Consider the following 18,932-nt stretch of genomic DNA (forward strand, 5'->3'; position numbering starts at 1 on the left):
TTTTATGGGGGGGGGGGGGGTGTCAAGGTTTAATGTAAAAGTACCCCAACTACAATGTGAAGAATCTTTGAGCGGAACTCTTTTGGGAGAAAATGGGTTTGTGATTTTTCCCCCATTTTCAAGTGTTGTTGTTGTTGTTTGTTTTTTTTTGAAGAGCTAAGCATCCCCTCTATTTTTGTAGCCCCTGTATGGTTCTCAATCCATTGAAGACTAGCCCCGAGTATACTCAGGCAGGCGGCTATGGGAAATGATTGTTGCAGCAAAATCAGCCCATCCTCTACGGGTTAGAGAAGCAAATGAAACATTACTATTTAAAAAAGTCTTATGTCTGTTAAAGGAGACAAGAAAAACATCCATCGAATCTAACAATGCTCACAAACAATGTTTACAATAAGGACTATCATAATTTGAATAATGAATTTATCATCTAAGTCTTGGTCGAAAGAGCATCACATGATTATATAAGCACAAATAGTCACACTTTGTGACTCTGGCCAGTATGGGGGATAATCATTGGGTGCAAGTCACAAAACCGAAAACCACAAATCATACAGCTCATGAGTCATACAGCCAACGAGTCATACAGCCCCCGAGTCATACAGTCCATGAGTTCGACACTAAGCAAACAAGGCCCACGAGACCAACATATAAAGCCCTGTGTTGTATATGTCAAACTTGTGGGCTGTTTTTACCAACTGTCAAACTTACGGGCTTTATTTGCCAAGTGTTGATTCATGGGCTGTATGAATTGTGGGTATTGGTGTCGTGGGATGATCCCGAATCATTGGGAGGGCTGTACACAGCTAATCGATGACATCTCTTAAGTGATAGGGGACAAAATAACACAAGAGATCATCAATCAACCAGTTACACAGACACTGGCTCTGAAAAATGCTTCTCAGAATGAGTTCAGAGGCTCTTATTTTTGTTTATCTAGGGGGCAGTGTAGATACCCTAAAACAGATCCAGGTTTTGGGGCGGGGTCGGTTTGCTGATGGTGCGTCTGATGAAGACCCCTCCACTCCCCGCTGACACTGGACGCTTCTTCTTTTTCTTTGTCTTCTTGGGCTTGGCGTCTTCCTCACTCTACAAAAACAGATACGGTAAAAACAGTTAGCGATGGCTTACGCTTTAGGAACCAAGTACACGTACAACATTCTTTTAACTCTACTCTTCATCTGTTCTCGTTAGTTCACTTGTCAACTACTGTATTCAAGTGAGTAAAACATTCCCAGTCAATTCATTATGACTCAAACATCTCAAATCTAAGAGAGAGAATAATGATGAAGTCTCTAATGCAGATAAGAGATTGTGTTGGTTCCACTAAAACCAGATGAAAATTCACTGCATGAAACTTTTGCCAATTGCTGACCATAAAAGAAAATATGACTACGGGTATGTGTCTATAGCACTCAGTATTTGGGGGATTTTATTCAATGAAATATTACGACAGTATCAGAGATAATTTGTCTTGATGCATGTAAAACACAGTTGCTTTAAATTTGGAAATGCGGTTGCAATCATATTTGAAATTGATTAGGGGAGGGGAGGGGAGGGGAGGGGTGATTTAAAGGGAAGGGAGTGAATCCCAGTGGGGTAGGCAAGGGGGTAGGGAAGGGCATTATCAAAGGGAAGGGGGTGAATACCGGTACACTCACATGGCCAAAGTTGGATGCCCTCTCCAGCATGGTGTTGAGGTGTTGGATCTCGGCCCGACACTCATCCAGCTGTGATTCTAGCTTCTCTCGTCTCAGCCTCTCGTACTCCAGCTGTGACTCCAACTCCTGGATCATCCTGTTTGCAGAAAAGTGTTTTCTTTTTATTATTATCATCAGTGGCAGATATAGGGGGGAGCGCACCGGGCACACACCCCCTTTACTTTTTGTTAAAACAAAAGAAATAAAAAGAGAAAAATGGGAGAGGGGTGCACCAGGCACTCACCCCCTTTACTTTTTGTTAAAACAAAAGAAATAAAAAGACAAAAATGGGAGAGGGGTGCGTGCACCCCCTTTAATTTTGTAGAGGCGCCCCCTCTTTACTGAATACCCGGGGGCATTTCATGAAGCATTTTGTCCAACAAAGTTGTCGGATATATTTGCTCTCAGCCAATGAGATGCAAGGATTTCAGTAGCTTTGTAAGTTTGTCAGAAAAATATCCGACCAAACTGCTTCAGGAAATGCCCCCCCCCCCCCCTCCCCCCCAGGATTCACCCCTGAACATCATTGTTATTCTTTTTTTTGAAATAGTACCGGGCAAACATAAGGCCCCAATTCACAAAGATGGTTTAAACTTAGGCCATGGTAAAAAAAAAATTGTACCATGGTCTAAAATTAGCGTGAAGTAGGCGTACCTTTGGCATGTGCGTATCAATGCGCGTTTGCTACTGGAGGTCTGTTGGTGAACGCAATGTTTCAGTCGTATTTACGCAGAAGAAATTTGCATAAACCATGGTTTAAACCATGGGTTCAATTGTACCACTTCCGTGAATTGTGAAAAAAGATGATGTAAAGCAAGATATTTTCACAAACTGAAGCCGACTGTCTTTTTAGCATCATAAAATGTTATGGTAATCAATGAATAATGTGTAGACAAGGACTTTCGCATGCATTTTAATTTTGCATATCTTGGCTCTCAAGGAATTTGCAAAATTAAAATGCATAAGAAAATTCCTGGTTTTACAATATGACAACACAATCAACATCATATAACAACAATAAAACCAAGGTAACTTATGTAAAAACAAAAGCACTTTGAAATTTCATCATGATTTGTCATCACAAAAGAAATCAAAAAAATAAGAAAATATCAGAGAGGCGTGGTTGGGCAACGATAGTCATGTGACAGAAAACCTAGAATTATGATGATTGTCATGATTGAAGGGACCTATATATGATCATATACCAATGTCAGTGATTTTAAATCTTTGCTGTTTATGGCCTCATACTTCCTCTTCTTCAGAAAGTGGCCAGCTCTCTTCTTTTAATCTGAGAGACACATTCCTCATGGGAATCATTATTTACTACACCACACAAGATAGAGTTTTTATCTATGCCTCACAATGGAGTATTTTTCGGTACCAGTCACGTATCTCAACAAAAAAAAAAATAGAAAGAAAAAAAAAAACTTATGTGTCAGTGCTTCAATGGAAAAAATTATGCTTTTACATCGGATTCTCATTGAAGTTTTACCAGTTTTTACATAATCTTAAACAAGAGAACTACCACAATATCAACATAGAGAATATTAGAAATATGTATGAAGTTGATTAATATTACTTTCATAGTAAAATGAAAATAATTCCAAATGCCAATGCCTGTATCAGAGGAATCTAACACATGTGTTTGTTCTGGAAATGCATATTCACACAATTGAGCAATAGTTAATTTGTATTAAATTTCTTTTTTCAGCTGTGAAGTTCCATTGCTGGTGGATAATTCTGATGATTTTGATTTCTTTCTTCAGCTGTGAAGTTCCATTGCTGGTGGATAATTTTGATGATTTATCTAATCTATCCAAACTTGACCTAGTTGTAGATAGCAAATCTAATCAGGTTTAGCTATGTGCCCAATAGACCAACAGGAATGCCATTATGGCATGACAGGGATAAGGGGGATTAGATAATCTGTAATCATTGACAATTAGATCTATTAAGACATCTGTGAGATTGGCGAAGAAAGCGTTTCAGCGTGCGTGCCAACTGGAAAACAAAGTCTAGTGACAAAGTGTTGCATGAATGTGGCAAATGAATCGTGCTGTTTGCGAGAGTTATGCAAGTTGAGCTCGTATGGATGAGAGAGCATTAGGTTTTCCCAGCCACATACTGCACCTTCAACGAATTGTCAGCTTGAGCTAGGAGAGTCCTGATGTGCATAAATTTACCCATCTTTATTTTTGTAAATATCAAAGTTAATTTATTTATTATGAATCATGCTTGAAAACTCTTATGCTGCCACTGTTGACATTTATTTCTTCAATGTAGAGTCATTTTCTTTATTATTTATTCAGGACATATTTGTTCATTTCAACATTATGATGTGTGAAAAAGCATTTTCGAGGTTTTTTTTTTTTTTTTTTTTTGCTTCTCGCTGATAATGTAAAAGTGCAGCCATGTAATATACATTTCTTTTGTCAGTAAATGACTTTGATGATGATTTACAGTTCAGCTTGTGATGTTTTGTTGCTCTTTTGGTACTGACAACATAAGATCAAATAATGCCTCCGGCACCCTTCGGGCGGAGGCATAAAAACTATAAAAACCATACAGTAGAAATTTAAACAAAAATCATCAGACAATGGTTTTGGGGCACTTAACAAAAAAGTATGCGTTTGTTTGTTGATTCTTTTTTTCTTTTTGCTGACATGCACAGGAGGATGAGTTGTGATGTAAGTCTTTTGCTGAAAAGCATATGATAAAAATCCCACAATAGCCATTTGCTAATAAGTAGCAATCTCTTTACTCGTCCCTGAGTGATACTGGACCTTAAAATACTGTCTGACAGTAATTACCCAAAATTCCCCAATGATGTGAGAGATATGTCATTACCATACTGATATTCTCATATCATTATGTTATCATGAACTGAAAAAAAAAAAAGCTGAGTGGCTAGAGCACATCAAATGACAATGACAGACTATAGTCATTCAATTCATGAAATTCTTTCGTTGATATGTTTTTATTGCAACTGAATGACAAATTGCCCTACATCGAATTACTGAATTGATCAGTGTTTTAGTAGTAGCCATGATAAAAAATCACACGCGTACATACTCGAGCAGGATTCGAACCTACAACCTCCTGATCTCCGGACAGGCGTTTGAATAATTACGCAGTACCCGCTGCATGCTATAAGGATTAGAACCAACACTTGCTGTCCGGCGGAAGCTCGGTGGTCTAGTGGAGGTGACGCCTGTCCGGAGATCAGGAGGTCGTAGGCTCGAATCCTGCTCGAGTACGTACGCCCATGATTTTTTAATCATGGCTACTACTAAAACACTGATCAATTCAGTGCTTGTTTATGTTGATGTAGGGCAAAGAGTTGCAAGTCTGTAGTCTTTTGAAAATCTGTATCAAGGACAACACTGAACCATTTATAGGATAGTGGGTCCTTGATTTACCTCATCTAATTCAAGAAATGCTATAGCAGGCAGCATGTGAGGCAGGATGGAGTGACATAGTGCATAGAGACCTTAAGATGCTGCCATACTTTGCTATGGTAAGAGTGCACGTGGACGCTCACTTCGCATATATTGTGTAGCGACCTTAATAAGATGCAGTCACGCATTTGCAATTAGACGGATACATGTTGAGATGTTAATTTTACATATTGTGTAGCGACCAGGGCACCATTTCATGAAAATTGTCAGCCCTGAAAGGTTGTCGGTCTCTGACAATCACCATAGTAACAGTCAGTGACCAAGAGCTTCTCAGCCAATCAAAACCAAGGATTTTACTGAAACTGTCAGAGACTGACAACTTTGTCACGGCTGACAACATTCACAAAACAGTGCCCTGAACATGCTGCCATACTTTGCTAAGGGAAGAGTGCATGTCAATGTTCACTTTACATATTTTGTGGTTACCTTATGAGATGCAGTCATATTTATGCAAATATAAGATCATGATGTTCATGTTCACTTTACATATTATTATGTAGTGATCTCAAAAGGCTGCCATATTTTGCTAAGTGGAAGCACTCATGTTCTTGTTCACTTTATATATTATGTGGCAATCTTCAGATGCAATCATATTTTGCAATTAGAAACAGACATACTCATGTTGACTTTGCATATCATGTCATGACCCTATGAGATGCAGAGAATACATCCTTGCAAATTAGAAGAATAAATTATGTTCATGTTCACTTTGCATTGTATGTAGTGACCTTAAAGAGATGGTACAGTTTTGGTTGAGATGGGGATTCAGATCTTAATTTTTTGCAAGATAATTAGAAACCAATTATATGAGATATCAAATAGCATTAAAAGTTTATTTGATGAAAATTGGTTTTGAAATGGCTGAGATATACAAACACAAAGTAAAACAAAGTGGTCCTAATAAAAGATGGGGCCCACCTTTTATTAGGAACTCTTTGTTTTGCTCTGTACAAGAATACCTCAGCCATTTCAAAACCAATTTTCATCAAATAAACTGTGAATTCCTCTAAGAATTGTATGCCCTTTAATATTTCATAATAATTCTGTATTATTTTACGAAAAAGTTAAACCTGAATCCCCGTCTCAACCAAAGCTATATATCCCTTTAAGATGGTATACTTTGCTCATGGAAGCATGCATACTCATGTTCAATATGCCACAAACTTCACAATCAGGCAGAAATGAAGGCAATAAACAGCGTCATGCAGGCCACAGCAATTAGCTGCAGCTGTGAAAAGAATTAAAACATTTTGCAAACATCCACTTTGCAGGATAACTGGCTATGCTGAGAAGATAGTAAACTGTGGATTGACAGATGATTAAACGTAGGGAAAAGTACATAAAAGAAAGGAGAAATACATCGATGGATACACATTCGGAAAGATAGATGAATGATTAGGTGGATAGATAGATAAAGAGCTAGATAGACACATACTCCCTGTAGATAGATAGATAAATAGATAGATAGATAGATAGATAGATAGATAGATAGGATAGATAGATAGGATAGATAGATAGATGATAGATAGACAGACAGATGATAGACAGATAGATAGATAGAATAAAACATAGAAAGACAGAGAGATAGATAAAGAGATAGATACATAAAGAATGAGAGAAAGAGAAAAAAATGGATAGAATGATGTATATTGTGCAATGGCAGAGTATATAGTAGCTCTTTCAAATAGTAACCACAAAACCAAAAGACAAATCTGCTAAAACAATAAGCCAGCCAGCAAAACAGCATATCCAGGAGCAGGCCATTTGCCAATGCCTGGCTACACGTTCACATCATGAGCACATGAATAATAATGTAAACTTTGTCAACATTTAATCTCCAAAGCAGCTGATCTTGTTACCTTGGATAATCAGGCCCACTTCAGATGTGATGATGGACAGACAAAAAGTTACAGACCGTTGGTAATTTTCATATCAAGAAACTGATGCACTTGGAACATGGATACAGTATGGTTAAAAAATGTACTTTCTCATGCAAGGAATCCACCTTACACTATCTCTTCCCGCAAAAGCACTTCTCAAACAAAACATTCCATTTCATTATTTTCAGCAGTCTAATTGAATTTTTTTTTTTAGGTTTTCACACAGGGGATGGCAAGTACAAAAGCCTTCTACTTCACATTACATCTTTTTTTTCTTTTTTACTTTAAAAAAAAAGCGTTACATTTTTAAAACTAGAAATGTCGCTTTGGCGACTGGTATGCCTCCGCCATAATGCATGATTTTCCCAATAGGTCTAGATAGTACATGTGGACAATGTGTGATTACATTTTCACAAAATTGGCAAAATACTGAAATGACGAGTTTGTCACAAATGTGTTGAATGTTCACCTTCCTTGACTTAGGTTTAATTGGATGAATAGGAGAGCATGTATCTACGGATTTAAGGACTTTAACTTGACTTTGACCCATTCATACATTTAGGCATTGAGTAATTTTCAAGGTACAGGTGTGGAGAAAAAGTGCAATTTCTGAATTGAATAGTAAATTGTTACCATTTTCATCAGGCCCTTGACCCTAAAATTCATAAGATAATCACTTTCAGGTAGAACATGCATAACATGTACTAAGTTTCAAGATAACTTGAGCCACTTCCGAGATATGAAGGAAAAAGTTAGTTCAGCACTTTCACTTGATCTTTGACCTTTTGACCTTTGAGGCAATAAAAGAAGTTAAAAAAAAACTTTCCAGAGAATTTCATTAGGTTACACATGCATACACCAAGTGTAAAAAAAAAATAACCCTGCTGGCATTGCATAAATATGAGGGAAATAGTAAAATTTTGAAGTATTGCACTTGACCTTTGACCCCTAACATTTAACCCCATGAACCCTACATTCTCTAGATAATCACTTCCAGTCAGTACATGTACGTGTATATACTATGTTCCATGAAGATACCTTGAACAATTTTCCAAGGTACGGAGAAAAAAAAAGAAATTTTAATATTTTTACTTGACCTTTTGACCTTTGACCTTTGACCTCATGACCCAAACTTTCACAAGAGAATCTTAATTGGGTACTACATGTATACACTAAGTTTCAAGAAAATATCTTCAGGCATTCAATAGATATGGTGGAAATAGTGAAATTTTATGTATTTGACCCTGACCTTTTGACCTTTGATGTTTGACCTCATGACCCAAACTTTCACCAGAGAATCTTAATTGGGTAATACATGTATACACTAAGTTTCAAGAAAATATCTTCAGGCATTCAAGAGATATGGTGGAAATAGTGAAATTTTATGTATTTGACCCTGACCTTTTGACCTTTGACCTTTGACCTCATGACCCAAACTTTCACCAGAGAATTTTAATTGGGTAATACATGTATACACTAAGTTTCAAGAAAATATCTTCAGGCATTCAATAGATATGGTGGAAATAGTGAAATTTTATGTATTTGACCTTGACCTTTTGACCTTTGACCTTGACCATGTGCACCCAAAAGTTGATAGGCACAACTTCACCCCCTTATACACATACATGCCAAGTTTCATTAGGATACCTCAACAGGTTCTGATAGTTACCTTGTCCACAAAATTCATTACGGACGGACGGAAGGACGGACGGACGGACGGACGGAAGGACGGACGGACGGAAGGACGGACGGACGGACAACCCGAAAACAAAATGCCTCCGGCACCACTTCGTGGCGGAGGCATAAAAATAGCCAGAATGATAGCTCAGGCAGAGAATTATTGAAATATAAAGGGACAGAACTGTTAATAATTTGCTTGATGGACTTTTTCTTTTCTTTATGCTTTTCTGCATTTTAGTTTTACCTTTAGTGTGATACATGCAGATACACCCAAGTTGATATCTAGCATATAGTTTTGTCACAGTTTTAAGTACCTTTTTTAATGTCTATTGACTTGTATTTACCCTAATACAAAGGCATATTCTGACAATTTATTGTTTTTGTAGTTTCAGGGGGAAGGGGGGAATTGCCCCTGCTGCCAGTCTCCCTTCCCTTGCTGCAAATTTCATTTCATTTTCATTTCATTTATTTCCACATCTGATAAAAAACAACGGCCCTTTGCGAGAGTATAAGTCATTATATATTAGTATATTAGTATTTAATATCAGCAAGTAATCTATGTTTAAAATGTCAGTATGGAATCTTCTGAGTCATGTCACATGATAATGATTATCTGCTTTCATGTTAGTCTCATCCAAGTCCTTGCTTTTGTTTCACACATTTTCATTTTCCTTAACCCGTTGTGTCAAGAAGAAAGGAAAAAAGAGCACATACAAAAAAAAAAAAGGACACTGGACTGAAATTATACCGGATCAGATTGGACCTAGGCAATCATTGTAATGTTCGTGTAGAATATAGATTTATATAATTTACCCAACTCAATAGAATCCAATAAGAACCATCTGTGATTTGAGTTTATACTGTTTACTGACTTGCACTCACTGACATGTAAAACTGATTTGCAGTGACTGGTTGCAAAAAAAAAAAAAAAAAAATCCCTACACTTATTCTCATGGTGGGACATCTGGGTATTTACATGAATGTGACAAAGGGTGACAGAGAGCAGCGGCTGGAGTGAAGAGTAACCCACAACTGGCATACTTTTGAGACAAATTTATTTACTTTTCTTCAGTAATTGGCCAAAAATTTCCATGAAACCATCAAATGTGGTCCATCTGAACATTCAATTAGCCACAAAAAATTATACAGACAGATACTATAAAAGTGGACATTTTCACATGACTAATTTTTTGCACTCAGGAGGGTAGGAGGAGTTTTGTGGGTTTTTAATTCCGTGGAATCAAGACATCAACTACTGGAACATATGGCAAGCAAAAATATTCGCGTGCCTTTATTTTCACGCTACTTTCTGGTTGCGCGAAATGCGTGGAAATTTCAACACCATGAAAAATATCCACTTTTACAGCAACAGAAGAGAACGGTACAAAGTAGATGGAGGATTTTGAAAGTAAAGTTTGCGAATGCCGCACTGTGTCATATGTATCACATCGTAGGATGTAGATTTGTATAATTGCCAGTGTGCACTGCATCCATACTCATGCTCTGCATATGAGCAGGTGAGCTATTTGTTTTCAATCCAGCTACTCCGGAAGTGACATGCACCCGACCAAGAGAATTCAAAAACGGGAAATTCTTGGTGGTATCTTCTACCAGAGACAACCTGCCCCGCCCGGCCCCGCCCTCACCTGTCGCTCTCCCTCTCCCGACGCTGCTGCTCCCGGTCTTCGTCCAGCCTCCCACCCAGCTGGTGGTAGTTGGTCTTGGCGATGCCCAGGACTCGCTCCAGCTCTTCCACTCGCTTCAGGGCGCGGCCTGGCAACGGTTACCATAGTGATTAAAACGCACACATCAATCGATCAACACCTTCATCATCTACCGCAAACGTTTTGCACTCGAATGATTCCATGGTGCCAGCATGACACGTGAATATTGATTTTGCTGATGTGCTTCCCCTCAAGGGCGATTACAGCTTGAATGGGTGTTATTAGGGAACACCCAAATACAAAACATTTTACTCTCTTGATAAACAGACATGAAAACACCATGCTGCTTATACAAATTACTCTCTGCTTAGTTTAGGAGAGAGCAGTAAAGTATGAAGGTTGACTCCATATGCTGCTTTTTCTCTTTCTCTCTCTCAAGGGGCAGAAAGCATTGAGAGAATGATATCATGCCCAGCAGTGACCTCGACCTGTGGGAATTAAAACTGTATTTGTCTGGTTATGATGGCATAAACAGGAAAAGAAAAATAAAATCATGTCTTAAGAAAGAAAAAATGATAAGGCCACCAAGCTGCTTGATGACAAATTGCAATATCTATGGAGGTTAAAGAATTTTATACAGATGATACAGCCAAAAAAGACAATTATATATCTGCTCTCTCCGGCAGGCGGAAGGAACAAGGTAAGAACAGGACACCTATAATTCCTGTCCGTGCTGCAAGTCAATAAGTGATGACAAGAAGAAAAAGATAATTACCATGTCACCGGGGGCACAGAAGGGTTTTGAGAATAATGATGCTTAAATAACCTCCATTAACCTCCCTGGGGGGCAGTACTCTTAAAGGAATATTCTGAGATGATGATTTATTATCCTTCTTATCAGGTTAAATAAACAAGAAGAAAAAAATACCACATGAAAGTATTCTGACAGCTTTCAATTCTAACTCTGCCCCGGGGGACGCCACAGTCCAATATGAAGATGAAAGAGGTCAAAACAGTTAGTTCCCAGGCCAAAGAGCAAATAGCAAATGCTATCGAAGTACTATTAATGCTAGCAGAATCTTCTCAGCACGTCCCCAAGGTAATTAGTATTTAAAAACAGAATGATCACATAGACAAAAAAAAAAATACCCACTTGCAGTGAGTCTGACACTGTTCCCAGGGCAATTAAGGAGTTATAGAAGAGTTAAAGAGAAAAATGTTGTTTTTTTTTGTCTCCTGACATGAGATATAAAGAGGAAAAGTCTTCCCCTCCAACCTCTTAATTCTAACTTCCAAAAGTTCCTTGTATGACAATGGACGCAGATAGCAGTTTGGCTGTTCATCAAGCAGAACAAATAGAACATCTAAAAACTAGAAAAGTACTCGGAGAGCACAGACCTCCCTTTGCCAAGCAGCTTATTTCTTCCTGAGTAGTTAAATGCTGAGAATTGTCCTTATTTCCCAATGACAAAGAGAAGCGTTTTTCTTGTGTCTCATTAACAGTCTACCTCATCAGCAGCTTACTGTATGACTCTGTCATTCGTTGGCCCCATTTACCAATGATAATCCTTTTAACAACAACAACAACAACAACAACAACAACAACAACAACAACAACAACAACAACAACAACAACAACAACAACAACAACAACAACAACAACAACGAAATAAAAAAGTAGCCTGGATCAAAATGGTAATCCAGATCATTTCAAAAATCGTATCATCTGTTCCTTGTGTCATCATAAATTTTTCCTGTAAGTTTCATCTGAATTTGTTCACAGCTTATTCACCCCTTGAGGACGGACTGATTTTGCTACAAAACACATTTCCCACAGACACCTGCCCGAATATACTCGGAAATTGTCCTCAACGGGTAAAGCTATTTTGCAAACAGCAAACGAACAAACCAACGCCAACAAAAACATTCCCTCCTTGGTGGAGGTAATTACAGGAACCTCATGCTGATTACAATTACTACTTGGCTTAATTTATCTTGGGTGGAGGCCACCATCATATCACTAAACAAAGAAGAAAAAAAAATATGTCACTATGATCAGGCAGAAAAGAAGTAGAGTAAATTCCATGAACAATCAATCTACTTACACTTTACAGTACACTTTAACCCATTGAGGATGAGGCTCGAGTATACTCGGGCAAGTGTCTATAGAAAATGTGTGTTGTAGCAAAATCAGCCCATCTTCAATGGGTTAAGGGGGCAGTCTGCTGTAAAAATATGCTAAAATTCAAGAGTGATGAAAAATTCTGAATTGATCCTTACTTGTAAAATCTTACAAACCACATATTTCTGCCACTTGTCTGGATACGAGAGGTTCAACTGTATAGGATTATGTCAAATCCAAATTTAAAGGAAAAAAATATACAAATTCAAGACTCAGATCAAAGATATCTTGGTCATTACACCAATGTCATCATCGACATACCAACATCATCACCATAATAATCATAATCATCATTACAATCTATATCAAATTTATGTCACATTATGGTCAGGCTATAAAGATACATACAAACATTTTTTCCCAAAAAATAACATTATGATACATGTACATACACAATCAAGAAAATATAAATTTAGGTTTACATGTCAACATTTTGAAATAAATCAAACTGCAGAAAAAAGCAAACCTGAATGCATTCATGTAACATGTCAGGACAAGCATGCTACATTACACTAACACAATACAGCTCTGTATATGGAGAGATGAAACACAGGAAATGCAATATAAAGAACTATGGGTCTAGGGCAATTACCCCAGACCCTTCCCCTGACCGTAACCCTAATCCTAATCATTAACCTTATACTAACCCTTACCCAAATTCTAACCCTAAACCTTCCCTTACCCGAATCTTTACTCTACCCTTATCACTACCCAGTATTAAGCCGGTGGGTAATTGCCCTGATATGAGAAACTACATATTTACTCTTAATCTATCATATGAGAACTTCACCTTAATCAGGCTATCGCTGTATTAAACTGCCATAAACAATTTGTCACAAATATATCAAGTTACCAAAAGAACTGGCTGCCACGCATTTTTAAATGTTAAAATTGTAAGCAATTGATCTAATTACAAAGTATTTAATAGCTTCACTATTGCTGAAATACGTACTTACGCGCATTTAATTTTGTTTTGGTGTTTGGCACTTAAGTAGTATCCATTTCTGAGTCCGGCTCAAGATACAAATTGTCTACATGGGGGAAGCAGATCTCCATGTCTGTCTAGATAGCAACAGAAATTCCCCAAAACTTAGGATGAGGTTTGTTCAACAACTTTAATGGGTTTGGATGACATACGGCATGCAGAGTTCATCTTAATGATACTTCTCAGGAGAGGTGATCACAATGGGTTTGTTCTTGTGCTCTCAATTCTGGTGGACTGAGGTGTGGTGATGCTGCTTCCCCAGAACGGGGCCCCCATTTCATAAAAAGTTGGCTAGGATAGCAACTTTTGCTGGAATGGCAATAGTCATGGCAATGACAAGAATCCAGTTTTCTGATTGGCTGTTGCTATTGGAAGTTGCTATTCTGGCAACAGTTGTCATTCTAACATCTTTATGAAACGAGGCGCGGGACAATGAATTCCGTCAACAGACGTACATTTGAAGTGTAGATGAACACTAGATCATCATGAGAAACCCCAAACACTTTCAGCCTTGTTAGAACATATGTGACCCGCGACAACAAAAGGATCCAAAAAATCAGGAGCGGTCAATTTTCTGAAAATGATATTATATTATTCCCTTATTCCTCAGCATTAATTTCATATATAACACAACTCATAAAAAAACTTGGTTGCGGAGATATCGATGACTTTATGAGAGCATGTCGAGTGGTCTAGAAAATCAGCGTTTCGAGAAAACCACCTTCAAAGTTTTCCTTCCGATGGAATCGCGATCAAGGGGAGGTAAGACAGTTTTCACCTCTTGACAATAGAAGGTATGCTCCTAGCAACCTCTGTGATGTTCATTCAAGCTTAGTGTCAGCGGTCTACGCACAACCAATCAGTAACAAGGATGCCACACACCGACCAATAAGATCACTCCCTCGTTGCAAGGGGCAGAGTCTAACTGCGGTGCTAAATCCAAATCTTCGGACACGATTCTGTTCCGTTGAAAGTCGGAAAATCATGGCTCAGAAAATCGCTAATTTCTTGACTTTCCCATGATCATTTAGCTTCAGCAGATGATAGACGAAACATCAGACTACAAAATTGTGTCAGAAACAGATATTTGATGGTTTTGACCAATTTTGATGATCTGACTTCAAACTCGATTTTCTTGGCTCAGCCATCAGCGACTTTAGGATCCTTTTGTTGTGGCGGGTCTCATATACACGGTGAGATGCTTGTAATATCCTGTGATCAACCTGAGCTTTCCACGTTAGTTCGGTTGTTATTGTCACACTGAGCAGACGAAGGGCAGGGACTGCTTCCAGGGCTTTGCTTTCAAGCATGGCGACAGGTGGGGCTGGAGCATCGCGTAGGATGCTAACATGATTGGGGGGGGGGGGGGGGTGGGGATTGCTGGGTGCTGGCTTCCAACACCTTCAGTAGCAGTGATAACATTGCATAAACACAGTGCTACATCTCCAACGATGGTGACCATCACTGCGATCACAATGTAGTAGTTCATATTCAGAAATGAAGACATAACACCATCTTATTTCCAAATAAAAGGACTAAAGAACAATCAGAAAGGGCAGTTAACTTGTAACCTTATGCTTTTTAATCCACATGCAAGCAACTTGTATAGCGATCAGAATCCGGGCTAATTCCCCTTTCCCTGCACTTGGTGTTGAGAGAGATGAAAATATCTTGCTAATTATGCATATTCCTCAGGATGATATATTGTCGCTGGTGCGACAAGACCTCGTATCTACAAAATGTCAAATATATTCAGGAGAGCAAAAAAACATGACAGCCAAAGCACTGTATCGAATGGGAGAGCCTTTCTTTTAGAATGCCGTGGTGGCTTCATTTTGGGGGGAAAGACAGCTAGGATTTGGACTGGATATCACTTAATTGATTATCTGACCATTAATCCTAAGAAGTCTTTTTCACCAAAATTTCAAATACGAGGTCTTGTCGCCCCAGCAACGATATACATGTATATGGCAATATGGATGGAGGGAAAAGTCAGTAAAGAACAGAATTTGTTTCTAGAATGATCTCTCCAAGCTAGTGATGTGCCCAGGGGTGTGCTTCCTACCTCTTGCCTCCTCCTTCTGCCGTGACGAAAGCGGAATGCTCTCGCCCTCCACGCCGTGGTCCACGGAGCGCTGGAGGATGCGGTCCTGCCTGGCCTCTGGGTCAGCATAGTCAGCCATCACCTCATTATCTGAGTCTATGGAGGAAGGGACAAAGAGAGATTGAGAGAGTACTAATACTAACAGACTTAACCCTTTGAACCCTGAATTATTTGACATATTTCGCGTATTTGACTTATGTCAAAAATATGTCAAAATAGAAGTCAATAGATGTAGGAATTTGAACAATTCTAGATTCTAAACACATAAGTTTTTTATTACTCTACTATAAAAAGTATAACACACAAAATAAACTAATAATTATCATATTTGAAGGAATGTGCTGACAAAGTAACAGGAATATTAATAAGAAAACTTGTTTCTTCTGACCAACATTTTCTTCCGTGCCTTCGCTGTGACTATCACCATCTTGGCCATGACCACTAGTTCCAATGGCACACTGACTATGATCTCCCCCGCTTGCACCAGGCTGGAGGTGCTTATAGGAACCGCTGAATCCACATCCACCAACATACCTGCTGCAACCTCATCCTTTGTATCAATTTCGTCCTCAAAATCACTACCTTGACAAAATTCAGAGTCATCAATGTTTTCCGTGGATTCTCCCAGTATTCCATTGCAAGAGCCTCCTTGGCTGTGTATGTTTTTCTTGCCATTTTCCTTGCATTTTTTTCACTTTTTCTCCAATCAAAATGCATGAAAACTAGGCCTGCAATGCACAAGTCCCGTACATTGCTGTAACTGATCACCTGATAAAACATGGGGTCATGCAGGAGGTCATATCGAGCTAAAAAGAAGTCACATGACTTGATGGCGGTAAACCGACCTTTCAGGTTATTTTACTTTCTCAGTGAGGCCGGAAAATCAGCCATCCGGGTTCAAAGGGTTAAAGGGATGGTGCAGTTTAGGTTGAGATGGGTTTCAGGTTTCCAACGTTTTTTGATGATGAGTTTTTGAGATAATGAGAAACCTCTTGTGAAATATGAAAAAGCATATAATTCTAAGAGGAATTCAAAGTTTATGCGATGAAAATTTGTTTTGAAATGGCTGAGATAGCCAAAACAAAGTGATTCTAATAAAAGGTAAGACCTATCTTTTATTAGGATCACTTTGTTTTACTTTGTTTTTGGATATCACAGCCACTTCAAGCCAATTTCATTAAATAAACTTTAAAATTCGTGTGGAATTGTGTGCTTTTTAGTTTTTCATAAAGTGGTTTCTCAGTATCTTGCAAAAAGTTAAAACTTGAATCCTCACCACAACCAATACTACACTATCCCTTCAGCATGATCCTTTGCGAACCTGGAGTTTCTGTAGCATCAGCTCATAGACAGGAACCTGGTATACCAGGTTTCCAAAATATACACAAGGGCATCTGCATTCATGGCCTACACTCATGTTTATTAGCATCAAAAAAAAAAAAATTACCTTTACTAAAAGATAAGAGTCTTTGCTTTCAATATCTGTTCTTTTTTTGTCTCAGAATTGCAAGTATTTCATATTTCATGCACCTCGTGAAAGTGCCTGTTACTGTCTCATTCACACACACACACACACACACACAAATATATATATATCTGTATGTGACAATAACATCTTCCATGGTACCCTAGCAAAAACAAGCAAACAAACAAACAGGTAAAACCATACATCTTACCTGAATCATCTCCCTTGAGAAGCTTGACACACGCCAGCTGTGCAAATCTACTTGCCACATCCATGGGTGTCTCTCCAGCATTATTCTGAACGTGGACTGAAGGTAGGTGTGAAAATGAATAACAATAACAATAACAACATCAACAACAGCCATAACAATAATAATTATATCAATCATGATAGCATTGCAGCTTTTATATCATGTAATATAATACATATCTATGTAATAGACATCTTAACCAAGTCCATATGATGAACACTGTAATAGAATTATAAAAACATGACAACACAAATGATGATGTTGATTATGATGATGATGACGATGATGATGATGATGATGATGGTAAACTGGCACCTCGTCTACAACCACACTGTCCACTGTTCACCTAGTCTAACGCCATCTCGTCTAAACTCGCTTCGTCTACTACCAACTTGTCTACCAACCATTTTGTCTAAATGCCAATTAGTCTAATTGCCATTTCATCTACTAACCATTTAAACTAATCTCTAATTTGTCTAAGTCACATTTCGTCTAATACCCATTATGTCTATTGACCATTTCGTCTATTAATCATTAGGTCTATGAATGAAATAGTCTACAGCTCATTTTGTCTAATAGCCAACTGGTCTACATCCACCTTGTCTAATACTCAATTAGTCTAATAACCAGTTAGTCTACTCCCAACTGGTCTACTCCCAACTGGTCTATATCCAACTGGTCTACACCCAACTTGTCTACTCCCAACTGGTCTACACCCAACTTGTCTACTCCCAACTGGTCTACTCCCAACTGGTCTACACCCAACTGGTCTACACCCAACTGGTCTACTCCCAACTCGTCTACTCCCAACTGGTCTACTAGTTATATTGGTTTTTTTTTTTTTTGTCTACTCAAACTCCTTAATACTTAAGTCTACTTCATCCAGTTTCCTTTCCCATTGAAATAGTTTGAACACTCTTGGTGCCCCATTTGGTTTAAATTTTTTGTTCTAATTATGACAATTTCATTGCTTTTTATAAAAAAAATAATGTCACAGTGTGAAAAACTTGCTGTGTTACATTCGTATGGATGTGTAATTCATATCAGAAGCAATCATGCAGCATTTATGTGTCCAAGGTGGACGGTCGAAATGTAATTCTGTTTTGTATGACTGACAATTCGTTTGTGATGGAGGATTGTAACTGAGCTAGTTTATCGTTATTTACATGTAGTTATTTTACGGCCAGGATGTTGACTGGATAGTCGTGTCTCACCATTAATATGTCTTTATATTCAGCATGTGCAGAACAATTAACAACTTTAAAGAATAGACGAAATGATTTTTGTACCAGGCAGGGTTATGAATAGTTCGTGACAGTGAGACGGACTGGACACTATACAAAGTGGTATATTCATTATTAGCATGGCCAGATGGGAATGATCAGTTTGGGTAAATTGTTGAGAGTGTGTAAACCAGTTGGGAGTAGACCAATATTGGGTATAGACGAGTTGGGAGTAGACGAGTTGGGAGTAGACCAGATGGGAGTAGACGAGTTGGGAGGAGACCAGATGTGACTAGACCAGTTGGGAGTAGACGAGTTGGGAGTAGACCAGATGGGAGTAGACC

At 38.4% G+C, this 18,932-nt stretch overlaps 1 protein-coding gene across 1 annotated transcript; it reads right to left on the bottom strand.

Annotated features, from left to right (window-relative positions):
• Positions 1 to 576: 576 nt before the first annotated feature.
• LOC139714884 (ankyrin repeat domain-containing protein 42-like) lies at positions 577 to 17,422 on the bottom strand (the record flags this gene model as incomplete). Its single annotated transcript, XM_071626531.1, has 7 exons — positions 577 to 1,086; positions 1,659 to 1,794; positions 7,015 to 7,032; positions 10,362 to 10,488; positions 15,612 to 15,746; positions 16,110 to 16,232; positions 17,327 to 17,422. Coding segments are annotated over 7 exons (767 nt in total), but the record flags the coding sequence as incomplete, so codon positions are not given.
• Between the last annotated feature and the right edge of the window lie 1,510 nt (positions 17,423 to 18,932).

Source organism: Diadema antillarum, unplaced genomic scaffold, assembly GCF_040938485.1.
Source record: "Diadema antillarum isolate AM-2024a unplaced genomic scaffold, OU_Dant_1.0 seq00002495_RagTag, whole genome shotgun sequence".
Classification (NCBI taxonomy): domain Eukaryota; kingdom Metazoa; phylum Echinodermata; class Echinoidea; order Diadematoida; family Diadematidae; genus Diadema; species Diadema antillarum.